Here is a 20,934-nt window from a genome sequence, read left to right as displayed (position 1 = left end):
TTACTTTTAGTATACTCATGCCCGCTTTGATGTGTCCGACAAATTTTATGAGATTACCAACTATTATAAAAGTGGAAATTGTCGGCCTGTGTTTTTCTAAGTTCGCGTTTCTAAATCAGATAAAAGAATCATTTTGTACAATCCACTCAGGCAATTAGGAGGTATTAGCGTCTTAAAGCAAAATATTAGATAATTTTCCTGTTTGGGGCCCGGTCTTCCTAGACCGTGGTGTCGAACCAGTCTCATTTATTTAGGAAATGATTGCCCTCCCCAATGAAGTTTCAGAGCTAAAGCTCAGGTGACCTAAAAAGTTGACGACGGACGCTGCGCCACGGTATATATAAGCTCACTATGGTCATTCGGACCAGGTTAGCTAAAAACTGACCAATCGCTAGCTATATAGGCTGTTACATGTCGTTTGAAGATTACAAAGGAGCGATATTCGACTTCAAACTAGATCGAACTAGTCTTCTTGTCTCATCAACAAGGTGGTAAACATTGAGCCTTCAGTTTTGCTATGACATATTCCAGCGGTGCAGAGAGCGAAAGTGAGCGTAACCCCTGAATATCAAGGATGACCTTACGAGGTTTCCATCTATGTTTCCGACAATAACTAAACCGGGACTTTGATATTCTAGGAAAACTAAGCAATATGTACATGTTTGTAATGGCCCATCGACAAAAACGTATACAGCCTAGAAACAGTTTAACAGTAGATGTGGATCAAGAGGGACACGACAGGAAAAAATTGAAAATGGACAGGGGTTAGTTACCCTTCATAACATAATGGAGATGGACGAAGGCAGTGCGTTAACACATGGACGCCTATTAAAATAATGGAGTTTGACGGAGGAAGTTTAACCTTTTTTATTTCGTAAACATGGAAACGTGCATGAGGACATGCAGACATTAGCATGGGTTTACTGTTGACATCGCCAATAACACGTGTTTATTTAATAACAAAACAAACATGGAGGTCATATTTAATTTTACATAACATTTGAAATAATTGGACGAATAAGTTAACAATTATATTAACATAGATTATATAATCATTGACTTACAAATTACATGTACATTATAGTCGAGAGTATCACAATGCAGCTGATAAAATAAGTGAAATAATTAACTACACAAAATATTGTTTATACATGTCACTCATCAACTTGTCAGCAACAAGTTATGGTATATGAAACGGGTCGGTTCCCCAACAACCAGATGACGTTAGGCACATGGTATAAATGCATACAATTTTATAGTACACATACAATACCAAATTACTTTTCATTCTTTTAAACTAAAATACTACATTGACAAAGCAAATAGCATTTATAAAAAATATATATAAAAAAAAAAAATCAAAGCTGACGACAAACAAAAACACTGCATAAGTTATATAAAAAGAACATAATATATGTCGAAATTTTAATTCTAGTAAATAATAGCTATCTCCGATAAAACATACACTATCAATTGCATTTATTCTGAGTATAGCACCGGAGTGTTTAATGAAAATGACGTAAAATAAAAGGAGATAATCCAGATAATCCTTCTACGTCAAATTATATTTCTACTACATTGTAGTTACATTATAACATTACCACAGGTATGATGAGAAGACATCAGCAGGGATGTAGCACTTATCACTTGTCATACGATTAACAACGATAAATAATAGGTAAGTGTAACATATCAAAACAACTCGTGAAATGTCCAAGACTTCGTTACAATTATTCATCTGAAGACAAGAAACTTTTTTTTTTAAACGACTCAGTAGAGAAAGACTACCCTGAGGTTAAAAATAATACGGCACTGTTGCTGACTGTTTTACTGATAATGATCGACTGTACATGTCTTTAGAATAAACAAGGCTGTAAATAATAAAACAGAGGATCTGAACACAACTTCCTTGTAATACAAAACTACGTCCAGGCAGCTACAAATGTACATATTATGCTAAAATCATGTCATATGATGTCAAGATGTTACAGTCATATACTGTACGTAGTGCTAAAATCATGTCATATGATGTCCAGATGTTACAGTCATGTAGTGCTAACACATGGTATGACGTCACAAAAATTAATATTTAAATAAAACTTTCAAACAAAAACGCATTTTTCGCTTTTTCTTTAGCCATGCATGCTATTCTGATAAATGAGTACTTGGTTTATAAATAATTTGTCCATACAAAGTTGATGCATTGACACATGAGAGTTTTCAGGAAAAATAATGCATTTTTCCAGCATTTTCCAAGCATTTTTTGGCAATCTTGTAACTTTTCAAGAAAAACAGTTTTCGGACAGATCACCTATAACGAATCACAAAAAAATCTGAACTTATTTGGCTAACATTTATAATATATATTAAATTAACATCAACAATCAAAGTTTTGTTACAGAACTTTAAGAAATAGTGTTTTCTCCAGTCAATTAGTCTAACACTAATAAAAAAAACATTGAAACAGCTATAGAAATGTTCAAAGATGCACCTTTTTTCCAAATACTGACCTAATTTAATGAAATGTTCATGTACTGAACAGGTACAAACAAAGGATCATCACATATACTTGCCATTCAACACTGAACAGCTACATCTACCATAAATACAGTTAAAATAGTGCACTCAAATTAATGTGCTTGAGCAACAATTTTTTAAGGCCTACAAATAATCATTTGAAAGAGCAGCAATCCATAACAAGCAGGGCCCGTATTCGAGAAACCATACTCATGCTTAAGCCTGGATTCTGTGCTCTAACCAACTTTCTTATAACTCACTTAAATCATGTCAAACGATCAAAAATTCAATTGTAAACATTGAAAACAGCTTTCAGCTCTAAGTCTCTACAAACATTTTCCAAATCAATGACACAATGAACTTTTTAAGAATTTATAACCAGATCAAGAAATTATGCTTGAGCAAAAGAACCATACATGAGCATCAGAACGGTTCTATTAATACAGGCTCAGGAATACAATAATTTTGTAATTTGCCTCTTTTCATCATTCAATCTTCTAATTCGATGTCAAAAGAGGGAAAAATATAACTACATGTACCACTAGAACTGTAATTTAGTCAACCATTATCATTCTTAATCAGGCTACTACTTTTCTCTGAGTCCTAACATTATGTAAGGTAGTTAAGGGGAAAGATTGAACTTTTCTACACAACTACAGTCATCTTATATAATAGTCACTTAATTTATACAACAACTGTGAAACAAGTGTTGTTTTTTTAAATTATATGAATCGCTCTTTATTTTGTTTTTAATCTCTACAGTTACTGTATTAAACTTCTTTAAATTTATCATTGTCTCAAATACTGGTGTCTTTCAAATGAAGAATATTCATAATATCTCCAAAATACATTCTCGGTTGTCACTATGGTCAAATGAACACTGAAGGTATACTCAAATATACCCTTACTTTTGTTGCTGTGGTCAAATTAACACTGGATACTTATATAGAACTGTATTATTGTCACTTATAAAGGTCAAATTGACACTGGATACTTATATAGAACTGTATTATTGTCACTTATAAAGGTCAAACTGACACTGGATACTTATATAGAACTGTATTATTGTCACTTATAAAGGTCAAACTGACACTGGATACTTATATAGAACTGTATTATTGTCACTTATAAAGGTCAAACTGACACTGGATACTTATATAGAACTGTATTATTGTCACTTATAAAGGTCAAACTGACACTGGATACTTATATAGAACTGTATTATTGTCACTTATAAAGGTCAAATTGACACTGGATACTTATATAGAACTGTATTATTGTCACTTATAAAGGTCAAATTGACACTGGATACTTATATAGAACTGTATTATTGTCACTTATAAAGGTCAAATTGACACTGGATACTTATATAGAACTGTATTATTGTCACTTATAAAGGTCAAATTGACACTGGATACTTATATAGAACTGTATTATTGTCACTTATAAAGGTCAAATTGACACTGGATACTTATATAGAACTGTATTATTGTCACTTATAAAGGTCAAATTGACACTGGATACTTATATAGAACTGTATTATTGTCACTTATAAAGGTCAAATTGACACTGGATACTTATATAGAACTGTATTATTGTCACTTATAAAGGTCAAATTGACACTGGATACTTATATAGAACTGTATTATTGTCACTTATAAAGGTCAAATTGACACTGGATACTTATATAGAACTGTATTATTGTCACTTATAAAGGTCAAACTGACACTGGATACTTATATAGAACTGTATTATTGTCACTTATAAAGGTCAAATTGACACTGGATACTTATATAGAACTGTATTATTGTCACTTATAAAGGTCAAATTGACACTGGATACTTATATAGAACTGTATTATTGTCACTTATAAAGGTCAAATTGACACTGGATACTTATATAGAACTGTATTATTGTCACTTATAAAGGTCAAATTGACACTGGATACTTATATAGAACTGTATTATTGTCACTTATAAAGGTCAAATTGACACTGGATACTTATATAGAACTGTATTATTGTCACTTATAAAGGTCAAATTGACACTGGATACTTATATAGAACTGTATTATTGTCACTTATAAAGGTCAAATTGACACTGGATACTTATATAGAACTGTATTATTGTCACTTATAAAGGTCAAATTGACACTGGATACTTATATAGAACTGTATTATTGTCACTTATAAAGGTCAAATTGACACTGGATACTTATATAGAACTGTATTATTGTCACTTATAAAGGTCAAATTGACACTGGATACTTATATAGAACTGTATTATTGTCACTTATAAAGGTCAAACTGACACTGGATACTTATATAGAACTGTATTATTGTCACTTATAAAGGTCAAATTGACACTGGATACTTATATAGAACTGTATTATTGTCACTTATAAAGGTCAAATTGACACTGGATACTTATATAGAACTGTATTATTGTCACTTATAAAGGTCAAATTGACACTGGATACTTATATAGAACTGTATTATTGTCACTTATAAAGGTCAAACTGACACTGGATACTTATATAGAACTGTATTATTGTCACTTATAAAGGTCAAACTGACACTGGATACTTATAACAATGTATCACTACGGTAAGTTATTCCTATTGTAGTTGTCATTAAGCTGTATTAATAGGCTTCAGACCTATCCGTGACAGTCAGGTTTATACAACAACAACAAACTCATTAACCTCTTGATCAAAGGAGGAACTTTAAAGTTAGTGGATTATTCTCCATTGGACATTTATCACTAAACAGTAGTTAAAGAATGGGGCCTTTGTTGGTCCATAGCAGAGGCAATCTGCATTTCAACAATGTAACAACTATTAATACCTATAACATTGTATTATAGGTGCCTATATCGCTGTTACAAAATATAGACAAGCTTTAAACTCAATCGCCAAATAACAAATATATCATAAAAAAGAATATCCTGAATATATCAAATATCACATGTTAATATCATAACATTGAAGGAAATATCTATATCACCTGATTATATAAATGTAAATGTATTTAATTGTAAAATGAATGATAAAAAAATAACAAACACAAAATACAACTTTTATGCATGTAAACATTACTGGAAATTATGTCCATGAATACATGGACTATTAGTTAATTATCAGTTTTAAATGTTGGTGATCATTATTTGAAACATAACTTAATGCCCAACCTTTATGTGTTTCCTTTATGAGAATTGCAATGGGTTTTCCATGGGATACAGTATTGGACAGTGACAGCTTCCATTAGCAGACAAATACACTGACCTGTTAATCATCTCATTCCAGATTCCTACGCGCATTTCATTCCAAATTATAGTATCTTTGTGTAGATTTCAATCAAAGAGTAAACAGATGTAAGACAACTTTACATTGCTCTTGGTTTCAAATTTATTTCTGTCTGTAAAAGTAAAGTCATGAAAATAATTGCTTAAAAGGTATTTTCTTCCTAATACTATTTCAGTGAATCATGACATCAACTTCCTTTTAAGCCTTCCAGTGTTTAATTATCCACAACTAGGACTGTATACTACATCATGTGTGTCACGCCCACTTTTGTTCATTACAGGTTGGAGTCACTGTGGTAAAATAGTTTAGGGTGGAAATAACTGTTATTTATACGAATTTGAAATCTAGCAAATATATGTACCTCATTCGGAATACAATTTCGAAAAGTAAGAAAATGCAAAAACAAAACGATAAACAGTGTATATTCCCTAGCAGATAATCATAATTCTGATTCTTAGTAATTTGAAACAATGGTATTTGAAATCGGTTTTCTTTTCAAATAAAAAGAATGTATCCCAAAATTTTAACATAAGCTCACCAACCTAAATTTCTCAAAAAAATAATATTTGTACAATGTACTTTCACGCTTGTTTGAACTTGTATGAAAAAGAAACTTATATAAGATGTTATATACGATATAGACAAAATAATTGGCAAAAACACATGTCACGATATAATTATTGATCCCATCAAATGTTTGATAAAACAGCTACAAATTGTCACAAATAAACAAATTGCGGCCATGGAATATAAAATCAGTGAAATGATTGAATTTGTAAAACCATAGCAAAGTTGGTGTTATGGTTCTATAAAAATGAAAAACAATATACAGTACTTTCTATCAAGACAACAATGGTTGATTTTCGTTAGATTCTGTGTACACAGGGTCGGCCTGGACTGACTGTACGACAGGGGATTCCTCCTTCCTGTCCAGTCTCCCGTAGGACAACAGTAGCATCACCTAGGACATATAACAACTGTACATCAGACTTCAACCACTTTGTCAAAAGACTGTGATAAACATTTGTTTTTGTTTTTTTACAACACTTATGATGTTGTGCATGGAGGGCCTAATTATTGTGGGAGGAAACTGGAGTTCCCGGAGAAAACCCATGTGGTCAGTAGGGGTGTCACAATACCCAAAGAGTGTATCACGATATATTCAATACAGAATGAATATATTGCAATACAAATCCCGATATATATTGTCATAGGAAGGATGCATGTGCTCAATTTTATAATAAGTTGTTATCAGAATGTTATCAAACTTTATCCTACATAATATGGATTACATATGCATAGAACTAAGATTTTTATCAAACCAACCATCGATTACAAAATTTGAACTAATAAAAGCCTGCTTTATGCTTATTGGCATTTCTTAGAATTTGTAGTAATTTGCAAAGTTAAAACACCAAGGTGATACATAATATGCCTATAAAAAAATATTGTGATACAGCAATATTTCATCTCTGTATTGTGTACAATAGGATATACCTGTGTATTGCGATATACCTGTTTTCTGATATATTGTGACAGCCCTAGTGGTCAGGCAGGTGACCCCCATACTTTTTCACGTCGATCAAGGAATCAAACCCCAGCTGCCTTTGTGAAAGGCAAGTATGCTATCCACTGCACCAACTGATCACCCAAAATAGCAGTGATTGAATGTAAAACATATTTATTGGAGCACGGAAGTATAACACAGAAAAAAAAAGTGAAATCTTACATTGAGAAACGAACAAGTAATATGTTTGTTGGCATTGGAGAAAAATAGAGATAACTTACCAATGACATGACTAGAAGTCCTAGCATGACCCCTAACATGATGTAGGGCCAGGAGAGGGCAGATCCCGTCCATAAAGGACCCAGGATCATACCACACCCCACCACAATTCTCCTCAGTCCTTGACTCAAACCTACAACAGTGAACATAAACCATAAAGCACCAGGGCAACTAACATAAAAAAATCTGTTCTTACAGACATATTTTTACTGTTTTTTTAAATTTTCTGGTTCATATATACCACCATTTGAAAATTACTTGACTGAAATTAGTATTGATTTTTTAAAGATATCAAAAACAACATTTAAACACAATGAAAATCCCTTAGTAGATGATTTTGATAACTTTATATCAGTGATATCTATTTAAAAGTTCAGTAATAAAAATTAAGTTGGTTATTTCTAACTCGGGCATATGCTGTAGATTCAGTTATATTACAAAAAAACATGTTAATCCTTTGTGAATGTAATAATAAGAATATATAATCCTTGTTTAATGATAAATACCATTTGTTTCAATTGTGTGGGATAAATAATTGACCTTTTCTCAACCTATATTTCTATTTGAAAAAAAAAAAACTGGTAGCCTTACCCTGATGCTCCTTTAACCCCTCTGTAATAAGGACTAGCCTTACCCTGATGCTCCGTTAACCCCTCTGTAATAAGGACTAGCCTTACCCTGATGCTCCTTTAACCCCTCTGTAATAGAGACTAGCCTTTCCCGGAGAGACCCCCTCTGTAATAGGGACTAGCCTTACCCGCGGAGAGACCCCCTCTGTAATAGAGACTAGCCTTACCTTGAAAAAACCCTTCTGTAATAGGAACTAGCCGTTCCTAGAGAGACCCCCTCTGTAATAGGGACTAGCCTTACCTAGAAAAACCCCTCTGGTAATAGGGACTAGCCTTACCCGGAGAGACCCCCTCTGTAATAGGGACTAGCCTTACCCGGAGAGACCCCCTCGGTAATAGGGACAATCCTTACCCTGATGCTCCTTCTTGGTGACCTTGGAGAACAATGATATACTACACACTGCCAGAAACGGTAGAGCAAACATGTCTAACACCAGCCCTACTATAAACATAGGAAGGTTGGTGGATGGCTTATCTGAAATTGAAATAACAAAGTTACAGGAGCTAATTACAATACAATATAATAAAGTTTAACCTTATATAGAACCCAAAATCAGGTAAACATAGAAAATCATTTGGGTATTACACCATAATAATAGTTTAACCTTACATTGAACCCAAAATCAGGTTAACATAGAAAGTCATCTGGGTATTACACCATAATAAAGTTTAACCTCATATAGAACCCAAAATCAGGTAAACATATATAGAAAATCATCTGGGTATTACACCATAATAAAGCTTAACCTTGTATAGAACCCAAAACCAGGTAAACATAGAAAGTCATCTGGGTATTACACCATAATAAAGTTTAACCTTATATATACCTAACCAAATGTGAGGCCAACACACAAAGTCATCTGGGTGTTACATTACACCATAACAAGCAAATTCATGGAATTTATATCCCCAACTTTCAGGACATGTTGTAGGTAAAAATTATTGAGGTTAGGTTTAAACATGTGAGTATCATACTGTTGAGACATAATGTAACGCTTGAAACTCGAAGAAAAAAAAAAGACTTATCATATATTTGCAAGAATTAATAAGCGGAAACTGCAGATAATGACTCAGCCAAATAGAGTCCGCTGAAAGTGGTCATCGAACTTGGCCAAGCACTTAAGGCATCAAACCCTGTTAGCAAGTTTGAAGAAAATCAGTTAACATTTGTTGCGGTTATTGCAAGGAAACGGTAAATGATGTTTTTCGTTATTTAAGGGGCCATAACTCCGCCAAATAAAGTCTACTGAAAGTGGTCATCGAACTTGGCCAAGCACTTAAGGCATCAAACCCTGTTGGCAAGTTTGAAAAAAATCAGTAAATATTTGTTGCAGTTATTGCACGGAAACGGTAAATGACATTTTTCGTTATTCAAGGGGCCATAACTCCGCCAAATAAAGTCTACTGAAAGTGGTCATCAAACTTGGTCAAGCCCTTTGGGCGTTTAACCCTGCATTAAGTTTGAAAAAAAATGGTTAACATTTGTTGCAGTTATTGCACGGAAATGGCAGATAATGATATTTTTCGTTATTCAATGGGCCATAACTCTGCCATATACAGTCCGTTGAAAGTGGTCATCGAAATTGGCAGAGCCCTTAAGGCATTTAACTCTGTAACCAAGTTTGAAGAAATTTGGTTAACATTTGTTGCCTTTATTGCACAGAAACGGCAGTTAATGGTGTTTCGTTATTCAAGGGGCCATAACTCCGCTAAATAAAGTCCATTGAAAGTGGTCATCGAACTTGGCCAAGCCGTTAGGCATTTAATTCTGTTACCAACTTTGAAGAAAATCAGTTAACATTTGTTGCAGTTATTGAACGGAAACGAAGCATGACAGACAGAAAGACAGACTGACAGACAGACGGACAAACCCGAAGTAATATCCCCCGTATTCGGTGAAAGCGGTGGAAAATAAAGTTAAACCATATACTGAACTGTAAATCAGGTCAACATACAAAGTCATCTGGGTGTTGGACTAATCAAGCATAGATAAGAACAAGGATTATATATCTTGGTTGTGAACATGTTAAAATACATTTCGATCCTTTTACGTGAAGTATTGATTCAAAGATACAACACTACTGTCTTATTTTACATGTTCTTGTTTGTTGGCTTCTCATTAGCCCTTATACTCAACGGAAAAAAACTGGGCATGTATAAAAGTAATTGATTTAATTCTATGAGGGGTATCCCTAAATAAAACCTGGAGGCCCTTGGTGGAACGAATGTTTTAATGGAATATAGCATATAGGATGTAAAATTAGAATATAAACATACATGTACCTATGCATGTAGCACCGATGTTGTGGAGGTTTTATCTATGCTATACTCTCAGCCTAAAAACAATTTGTGAAATATCTATGTCCTTATCTTGTGGTCTTTCTCATTGACAGTTGGTCTGGAATAATGCCTGTTTGATGTAAACTGAAACGAAACCATTAAAGTCTCTCTCTGTGGTATTGTACTCAACTGATTGATTGATAGAATTGTTTTACATCCGCTTCGCTTCCAAGTAGTTTGGTTATCCAGCAGAGGAAGAAAAGATAGAAAAGAAGGGACAAAGTGTGTAGCAAAAGAACAGGAAAGGATGGAAGAGGAGAGAGCTATCTATCCTACATGTAATAATTAATAAATCCATTTTTTGCAAGAGGATTCCGATGCCTTATGTTTGTCTTATCCTAACTATGAAGAGAGCCATCAGCTTTTATAAGTGGTACCTACCTGGGTCACTATTTGGAACAGCATAGAGCAGCCAACCACAGGCCAGTACAAGTGTCGACAATCCTATCAGTATCATTGTTCGGTCCTGGAGACGTTTACTTAGATATCGTACTAACATAAACACAGCAATCACCTGTAATACAATCAAAACATAGAATCAGCATCACCAACACGTGACAGCAGAAGCATTACAGGGAAAGGTGTAGTAATGTTTTTACCATTCCCTTGAATGGTTACTTACAGTAATAGATCAAGGTGTCAGCTAGGGGGAATACTTTAATTACTATTCCAAATGTACAATTTAATGCTAATGTGGGGGGGGGGGGACCAAGGCGGCAACTTTGAAATATGTTAGTGGTAGGATCTTAAATCATGTGATTGTATGGAGTGAGAAAACAGGAAACAAATAAATTCTCTACAGTGATGTGCTTGTACACATAGTATAATTAGTAACATCTTGATTATGACGTTAGATTAAACAAGAGGCCCAATGGGCCTGCATTGCTCACCTGGTATAAAACTCACACTTGTAACCTTAAAAGTGATCTAAAATAAAGCTACAGGCAAAATATCAGTATTTATGATTAAAATTCGTTCAAAAGACCCTATTAATTTTGTTTAAAACATTTCACCCCTGTGATTGAAAGTCGAACAAAGTCATTATGTTGAACACATTGTATAGCCTTTCATCTCAGGATGAAACTTGCAAAGTATAAACATCCTGGGACCCATGGTTATTCATAAGAGGTTGTTTAAAGATTTTAAACAAATTTGACCCCTGTGACCTTGAATATAAGTCAAAGTCATTCACTTTAACAAACATAGTAGTCCTTGATCCCAGCATATGCTACTAACTAAATATCAACATCCTGAGCCTTTTGGTTATTCAGAACAAGTTGTTGAAATATTTTAAACATATTTGCTCCTTGTGACCTTGAATATGATTCAAGGTCATACATTTAAACAAACTTGGTAGCCCTTGATCCTAGTATGCTACTGACTAAATATCATCACCCAGGGCATTTTGGTTATTCAGAAGAAGTTGTTTAAAGTTTTTAACATATTTGACCCCTGTGACCTTGAATATGGGTGAAGGTCATTTATTTGAACAAACTTTGTAGCCCTTTATCTCAGCATGCTACTGGCCAAATATCATTACCCTGGGCATTTTGGTTATTGAGAAGAAGTTGTTTAAAGTTTTTAACATATTTGACCCCTGTGACCTTGAAAATAGATGAAGGTCATTTATTTGAACAAACTTGGTAGCCCTTCATCCCAGTTTGCTTCTGGCCAAATATCATCACCCTAGGCCTTTCGGTTATTAAGAAGAAGTCGTTTAAAGTCAAATATTGACGACGGACGGCCGCTGCACCACGGCATAAGCTCACTTGGCACTTCGTGCCAGGTGAGATAAAATTCATGACATGGTAAAAACCTGTCTATGAATTGGAAAGATATTGTTCAAAAAATGACAATCTATCAAAATTGATAAAGTATCTGTGACCTAATAAAGAAAGCAGTTTCTAATTATTATCACTTGGCCTTAAAAGTTAAAAACAAATAAAACAAACAAACATTCTATGTTCATAAACAAAATAGCTAGATAATGTCTAGAAAGGGAATATCAACTGCTACAGAGGAAGTGTCCCTTACCCAATTTCAATTGCACAAACTCTGCTCATCTTTGAACTTTATCAGAGCAATACCATTATACACCCAAAATTTGATTAAAACGAATGAATATTTAGGCAAGTAATCTTTGAAATTGGAAACACATATAGTTCAAATCAAGCTGGAGTCAATAAGTATTTAAGGCATTAATTGTCCCTGTGCCTCTCCTGTGCTAATTGTCCCTGTGCCTCTCCTGTGCATTACTATGTTGTATAGTGCTATTATATTACCTCAGCAGCAGCACAGCAGTACATGATACTGTTTTCTAGCTCTCCCCAGTGTAGAAACTTCTGTGACAGAGGTGTTATCATAGTCTGAAAGGAAAACAGTTCAAAAATGTCGGCCTATATACCGAAAAAAACTGTGCACTTTGCATAAATCAACAAAGAGGTTTATGTACAAAAGTGCACACAGTTTTGTCTGTGTATACAGTAATTCTGGTTATAACCCTTATCATTTAATTTAAACAGTCAGACAACATATCTTAATTCATAGTTAGTGAATATTTATTCATTTCTGATAAAAGCAAATTAATTTTGCACAAAACAGCATTGTGCATTAATTTCATTGCCAAGCAACTTTAACCAATCATAAATTAGATTTACAATACTGCGCCAAACATTGCGGTATAAGACGTCATCACTTTCTGTGTCTTTTGGTTATATGATTTAACCTGAAAAACATCTATCATTGGGAGGATAGATTAATAAATTACACAGTCTTAACACCTACATTTGTAGTAAGTGATTTGGCCAGAAATCTATTTAAGCATACACTATGATATTGTCAAATAAATATGGAAGACCACACACCTGTGTTTTTCGAATGAATCAGAAAGCACAAGTTTATTGCACGGACGAATATATTCACAAGTGCGCGGAGTGAATATATACGTCCGCACAATAAATGAGTGCTCTATGAATTCATTAGAAAAACACAAGTGTGTGGTCTTGCTTTTATCACACACCTACCGTATTTGGTAGAGATTGATACAAAGATTTTATAAACTTGGATATTTTTTGCAAATACCGGGAACTTTTCAGTTCGTCATGACGAGGGAATTCCCATAAAAAGTAGTTCCGGCTAGTAGGTAAATACAACATTTCGTACTGCACATGTGCAATACAGAATGTTGTATTTCATGGTCTGAAAATTGCTTGTATTACAGGTATGTGATAAAGTGAATGATTACCCAGTATGTAAAGAATAGTGTATTGTTGATTTATATAAGGACCAAGAGCACCCAACAACATAATTATTTAGATTGCCTTTCCCATATAACTTATCTTTTCATGAGTAATCCATAGCATACATGTATATGTACACTTACCTCAAACCCAACCTGGTTGAAATAGCTGTTGAACTGCACCGCCATTAATACTACAACTTCTTCTCGAACATATTCTACAACAAAAACTCATTTGTATCAGAGCATCACCAGTCATTAGCTGGCAAACAGCATTTCAGATAAGCAAGCAAATTGTTATTTTTCAAACGAGCCTCAGGCGAGCTAAAATGAAAAATTTGTGACAAGTCTCATAAATTTCAAATGAAATGAAAACGAGCGTAATTAAGATCCTTTTTATCACATAACAAAAATTTGAGGCATTTATTTATGTAAAATGACAATTTTCATGCAACCTTGAAATGTAAAAAGCTGCCATTTTTTACTCCAGTCCATAAGCCTGTGACCTCATGTTCTTGTCCTAGGCCTGACATCACAAAAAAATTAATTGAAACAATTGAAGCTTACAACCAATCACAGGACTGACAGGTCATATTACATGGGTTAATCTAATTAATACACAAAAAAATATGACATGGGTATATTCACTGGATAACACAGAACATTATGTGCAGTGCTAAAATGAAATCAATATGGATAGTGATTTACAATTTACACACAAACATACAATGTACAGTTACATATAGAGTTAAAAGTACCAGTACAGTCACAACAAGTAGAGTTTTCTTTTCAAAAACAGATATTTGTTTGACCATACTATCAACATATAATGAAAATTACCTGTATATAGAAATCTCCAGGACAATTCATGCAGTTCCTGGCTATTTAAATTTTCTGTAGAGGAAGAAGTTTCTCCAAGAACAGGTGTCAGCCTGGAGTTATCTGCCCTTGAGAGGGTTGGTTCTTTTTGAGGCAGTGTTTTGCTGTGTATTTCCATGTACCTCTGGTCACTCTCGTTAACAGTGTGAAGTAAGTCTCTCTCTACAGAATCCATGTTGTCAATAGAACTATAGTTTTGAATTGTATCAGTTTTCTTTGTACGCTTTTCTTCAGCGATGGATTCAGCTTGGATTTTATGCAGATCCTTATATAGGAAAACCATAAGTAAGGACTGTAGGGCCCAGATTGCAGCCATGAAAACCTAAAGGCAAAACAAACAGACATTGATATTTTTATATACTTATAGTCAAGTACAGTGATTCCAACAGTTTATACAGCTAAAAAGGACAGAGTTTTTTTTTTTCTTTATGTCACATTCTGGTTAATATCAGGTTTTCCCCTGACAAATGTAAAGTGATATTAAGCAAAATTATTGTACTAATATGCAATTTAACTTGTTTAATATCATGTGGTTTGATATAAACCCCTCTAGATCTTAATATCATATGCATTTTCACAATAATAATATCACATGTTCAGCATATATATCACATCAAAAAACAGCATGTTCTGATAACAAGTTTTTGTCAATCTTGATCAGGGTCTATTGGGGTACTTACAGATATGTCTGACTTGTAGTAAGATTTTGAAAGTGCATGTTTTAATGCAAAGACTTTAGAACAGAAATTGGGGAAAATTACTTTTTGGAAGATACCAGAATCTCCAATATTAATTAATCACTTAAGACGTGTTTGTGTAATTATCATTGATCCATTGTTCTCTTTACAGAAGACACTCACTTATTGGTGTTCATAGCCACATTTTTAACAAGTTAGGAACTTATAACAATTGTAGGCAGATTCTGATTTTTCATAAAGACTTTCATTTTTTCAATGAATAATACACACGCAGGTAGACTCCCTGTGATCTAGGAAGAAAAAACATGTCTGTAAAAGTCCCATTTTCAAATAAAAGTTTGAATACAAAGCATTTTTTTGTTGATGTTTAGTTAGAAATTTATTCTTCCCTGCTATATATACATTGTAACCATGTTAACTAAAGTCTTCAATATGACAGACACTGCTCTTATAATAATTCTGTTCTTTAACACCTTAAAAATCATTAAGTGGCAGGTAAAACATTTTCTCTGGAGAGATTCATTTAAGCTGTATTTACAGTATTCATACATTTTTTTTGGTAATCTTTCACAGTTTTAGGGATAATACGGTTATCCCTTAAAAATTTGATCACAAATGAGATCTTTAGCATCTGGTATTGAGTAACTGGCTCTTTTATAAGTAATTGACTCACCCCTGGCGAACTGAATTTATCTACCAAAAACGGTCCTATATGGAAATCAGTTAAACGCAGGAATACATTCAAGCCTGGCCCTGTAAGTATATTACATAAAGTATCTTATTTTAATTACAATAAATCATATTAACTACCAACACACTTACTGAAAATTCATAATTTTTTTACATAACACTTTTGTATATCACGCATGAACTCTAGTGCCTCAGAAAACTTTGAATACGATTTTTGTTGCTATTACCAGGTGCTAAATCAATAACCTTACTTAGAAGAAGTTGACTATATATAGGGTAAATATTACGGTGTCTCTACTGGGCCTTCTAACTGCCCAAACCAGCCCCTTTCCAAATCGACCCTTGTCTACAATAGGGTGTTATTGAGCTCCACACTAAGAAGGCTGTATTTAAGTATCCTATATTAAACATTTCAAAATATTTTGGATTTGGTTATAAAAAAGTTGATGACCCATTTAAAACTAAAGATACTTACTGGATTATAATTTTCACAATTCCAAGGGAAATAACTCTGACACAAATCACATGCAAAATGTATAAGGTAAAATACATATATATTATCAACATCAACAAGTTTATCCTGTATAAAAGCTCTTAACTTATTTCTTAAAGTCACCCAGGCTTTAATATTATAATCAGGTTCTGAATTCAGATTTTCCCTTTTAAGATGTATGGAAGGTTATCTCCTATTCTTTTAAGTACAAAAGTATCCACGTCAAAGTGTCAATAATTCATAAACTGACTAAAATTTGTTTTCAAAATTAATTTTATTTAAGTATTAATCAAGTAGGAAACTTGAATACAGCTTTCTAAGAGTAGAACTCAATATTACTTAGTGCAAGCAGGGATGGTTTGGCCAGTTGGAATCAAATTCCTACAGGGAATGTACCATTGACCCTATAGTGAACCCCTTCTGAGTAAGGTTAATATACTTAGACTTTGTACCTGTTATTTGCATTTAACAGGATGTACTGTTTTGTATATATACATTGTACTGGTTTTATGAATTATACATTACCCCCACGGTAATATTGTTTTGAAGTGCAATATACAATGTTAAGAGATTGTATATGTTATAAATGTTAAAAGACAAATTCTATGTTATATGTAGTTTTACTTTTGCAATCATATTTGTTATTTTGTCTTATAATCAGATTTGTTATTTTGTCTTAAAATCAGATTTGTTATTTTGTCATATAAGGAAAAGAATTGTCTAAAACATAGGCTTGCTGCCAGAAAAAGAAAGCACTAAGATTTCCCATACCTAATAGTAAACCACACTGTCTGATGGCAATCAAGAGGGCAATTATCCCAGTTCTCTCCTGTTCTGTGGTGACACGACCAATTTCTCCCATGATCACAGACCCGCCTCCTGCACCAAAACCTAAAATGCAAGGATGAACAGCTCACTGAAACATATCATATACCAAATACCAAATATCATCAGCCTAGAACATTTGGTTATTCAGGAAAGGTTGGTGAAAGAGCCTTACAGCTCTTCATCTGAACATGCAACTGAAAAAATATCATCACCCTATACAATTTGATTATTCCAAGAAGTCATTTTAAGTTTTGACATATTTGACATCTGTGACCTTGAATGTAAGCCAAGGTCATGTATTTGAACAAATTTGGTAGCCCTTCATCCCAGCATGTAACTTGCCAAACCTAAACACCCTTAGCCTTTTTGTTATCAAGAAGAAGTTGTTTAAAGCTTTTGAAAACAATTTTGACCCCTGTCTTCTTGAATATGGGTGCAGGTCTTTTATTTGAACAAACTCAATGGCAGCCCTTTTTCCCCAGCATGCTAGCTAGAGGCCAACTATCATAATCCTGGCCCTTTTTGTTATTTAGGGAAGTCTTTTGAAGATTTCAACATATTTGACCCATGTGAGTTTGAATTAGGGTGAAGGTTGGTTATTTGAAGAAAAATTGATAGCATGCAGTTTCTTCAAAGCATGTTACCAGCCAAATATCACCCTAGACTATTAGGTTCTTCAGAAGAAGTTGTTTAAAGATTGTAACATATTTCAGTCCTGTGACCTTGAATTAGGATGAAGGTCCATCATTTGAACATTAACATGGTAGCCCTTCATCCAAGTATGTCACCAGCCAAATATCACACTGTACCTTTTGGTTATTCAGAAGTTGTTCGAAGTAAATGGTTGACGCTGGTCGGACCGACAGATGACAGACACTGTGCCAGGACATAAGCATGGGCTGGGTGAGCTAAAAATCTTAAGTTTACCTTCCTTCTGTGTGTCAATCACTGGTATTTTTTTTAAGACATGACAGAAACAACTTACCTACAACCAATCGGCTAGCTAACAAGAACCACTGGCTCAGGCCAATGAAATACATAAAGTTTCCTCCCACTTGCACAATGCCACATAGTATTATGATAATTCTAGGATTCCTTGATTTATCTGCCCACCTACAACACCAATCACAACAGGTTAACGTCAAGTTATACAAGTACACAATTGAATTTCAATTAAACCAGATGTAGTCATATAAAATATTTCAATTTCATCCAATTTAATTTGAAATGTAAGAGTTTTCAATGTAAATATGTTTTAATGAATAAAATGAAGTATCGTCAATAATCAGATGATATTTCAGGAAAATACAGTGTTTGCATGGTCATTACATGTACATGCATTAATAAACAATTTTTTCAATAAGACAAAGTTAGATTTAATTCTGTTTTTTTGTATTAAAACTTTTGGTGATAAATTTACCATACTGCTACATGTAATTAATAATATTCGATATGAAAACGGCTACAAAATTGATGTAAAGAAACTGAATTCATTAACTGGAAAAAAATATCATGCTATGTTATTTACCTTCCAAGCAGTGGGCTGGAAATCATGGCAGCTAGGCTGTAGGCAGACATAATGATCCCCAGCATGTACTCAGGAGAATCAAACCGGTCCTGAATATACAGCCACAGAGTTGGCAGGACCACCGCTGTCAAAAACAAGATGAACCTCAGGGTTTAGGAAAAGCATACTTTCATCATTTATGATTCCAAAAATGGTTCCATTCCCAATATCAAATAACACAAATAAATGTGCTTCAAAACAAAATTGGATTCTACAATCAGAGTGGAACACTTTTAATAACAATTATTGAATATTTAAAACTCTTTATTTTGTCAGACAAAAGAAATCTTAAATGTTTAAATGAAAATTATGACAATTATGATTAGTCTTTTATTAATCATACAATATGTAACATCGATCTATAGTCTAATTACATTACAGGGTTTAACTGGTACGATGTACAGGGTCTTTATAGCCGATACAAAGACACTTACTTCACCTGTCGGAACCTATATATAATTATATATATAAGCATAATCAAAGATTGAGGCTATAGATAGTTTTATATACATTAATTTTAAATGTATACATGTAGCTAGTTATATATAAAATTGCTGGATTTATAAGCTATTTTAACGTATTGCAGTCTTATGTAATTAACAAATATCACTGCTCCTTGTATCTTCATCATGTAATAATGGTAATCTGTAATTAGGTATTTATAATTAGGATAGCATGTTGTTCATCATGTAGTTTAAATCAGACACTCGTCAGATAAGTGAATGTTTGGTGTGTCATAAAATGCTAATGATACACACCTGATTGACCGTCTCATAGAATTTCTTTGCCAAATCGTTCAGTGGAACATTTTTATTACAAAATGTGTAAATTTGATTTTGCATGAGTTTTCAGACATTTATTTTTTTAGTGACTCATTCATGATGTCATGATCACATGCAAGGAACAATCAAGCTGCATGAAATAGCCCAGCTTCCCCAGGATCTACACCAGACTCGAGTTTTTGACAGCTAGACTTTTGGTGCCCAGAAGTGCCAAACATACATCTTCATGTACCTGTTGTCAAATCAGCAGGTGTTGGCATTGGTGACAGATAAATGTGTAACAACGACTATTCATGTGTATGTCAGTTAGTGTCTAACCTTCTGTAAGGAAAATAAGTCATTTAAATTATTATGATGCAATACAAAGGTCTGTTTGGTACACACTTACTTTATTATGTATACTCAATTACAATAACAGCCGATACGATTCATATACATTGTACTAAGTAGATGTGTTTACTATATATGTATTGTTAGGATATACTTTGGTGGTCATGTCAGGCCAGGGATGATGATGCTTTTTATCACGCGTCAACGCCAGTCAAAGTTCACATTGTTTACTTACCATATTCAATGCCTCCCATTAAAAAAAACAGCCCAAGATTGAAATACGAAAGCCGTTTTCTTGTTTTCAGTGTAGACATTCTAAATTGATAAAGAAGCAGACGATGCCACTACACACTAACGTGAGATAGCTTAAATTTACCTGTCGGAAACCAACAGATATTTCTCAACAATAAAATAGAGTTACTCCCCCTTACTTGCATTTGGGTATTGCTAAATTCAGGATTGCGAAACCAAATGTTTTTCCTGTTAAGAGGGAATGATTGATTCAATTTTTTTTAATTAACCTTTCTTTTCATTGTTTGCTTTTGCAAAATGATATTTTTTGTCAACGGTTGTAAAGAAATTATATTTACCTTACAGTACAATGTACTTATATATGTTATTACAGAAAGGTAAGGATTATCTAAATATACTGAACATAAGTTAAATAAAAACTTGTGCCTAGTCTTTCTTGTTTTAATTCACAAATAATATATGTAAAAAACTAAAAAGGCAAACGCTCTGGAGAGAACATTATATATCAGATGTCATGAGGGAACATATCATATCAGATGTCCCTAGAGAACATGACATACAAAATGTATCAGGTGTCCGGAGGGAACATTACATATCAGGTG

General features: G+C 33.6%; 1 protein-coding gene across 1 annotated transcript; it reads right to left on the bottom strand.

Annotated features, from left to right (window-relative positions):
* Positions 1-852: 852 nt before the first annotated feature.
* On the bottom strand, positions 853-20,474 carry LOC110457805 (major facilitator superfamily domain-containing protein 8-like). Its single transcript, XM_021509227.1, has 12 exons — positions 20,316-20,474; positions 18,930-19,053; positions 18,387-18,514; positions 17,345-17,464; positions 16,064-16,143; positions 14,654-15,014; positions 13,958-14,031; positions 12,858-12,941; positions 10,957-11,089; positions 8,588-8,710; positions 7,609-7,739; positions 853-6,781 (listed from the first exon to the last, which is right to left on the bottom strand). Exons 1-12 carry the CDS (start codon positions 20,392-20,394, stop codon positions 6,662-6,664), a joined length of 1,557 nt encoding a protein of 518 aa, XP_021364902.1. The 5' UTR covers positions 20,395-20,474; the 3' UTR covers positions 853-6,661.
* Between the last annotated feature and the right edge of the window lie 460 nt (positions 20,475-20,934).

Source organism: Mizuhopecten yessoensis, unplaced genomic scaffold, assembly GCF_002113885.1.
Source record: "Mizuhopecten yessoensis strain PY_sf001 unplaced genomic scaffold, ASM211388v2 scaffold9311, whole genome shotgun sequence".
NCBI lineage: Eukaryota > Metazoa > Mollusca > Bivalvia > Pectinida > Pectinidae > Mizuhopecten > Mizuhopecten yessoensis.
The sequence above is the reverse complement of the archived record's forward strand: the minus strand, read 5'-3'. Positions and strand labels throughout refer to the sequence as shown.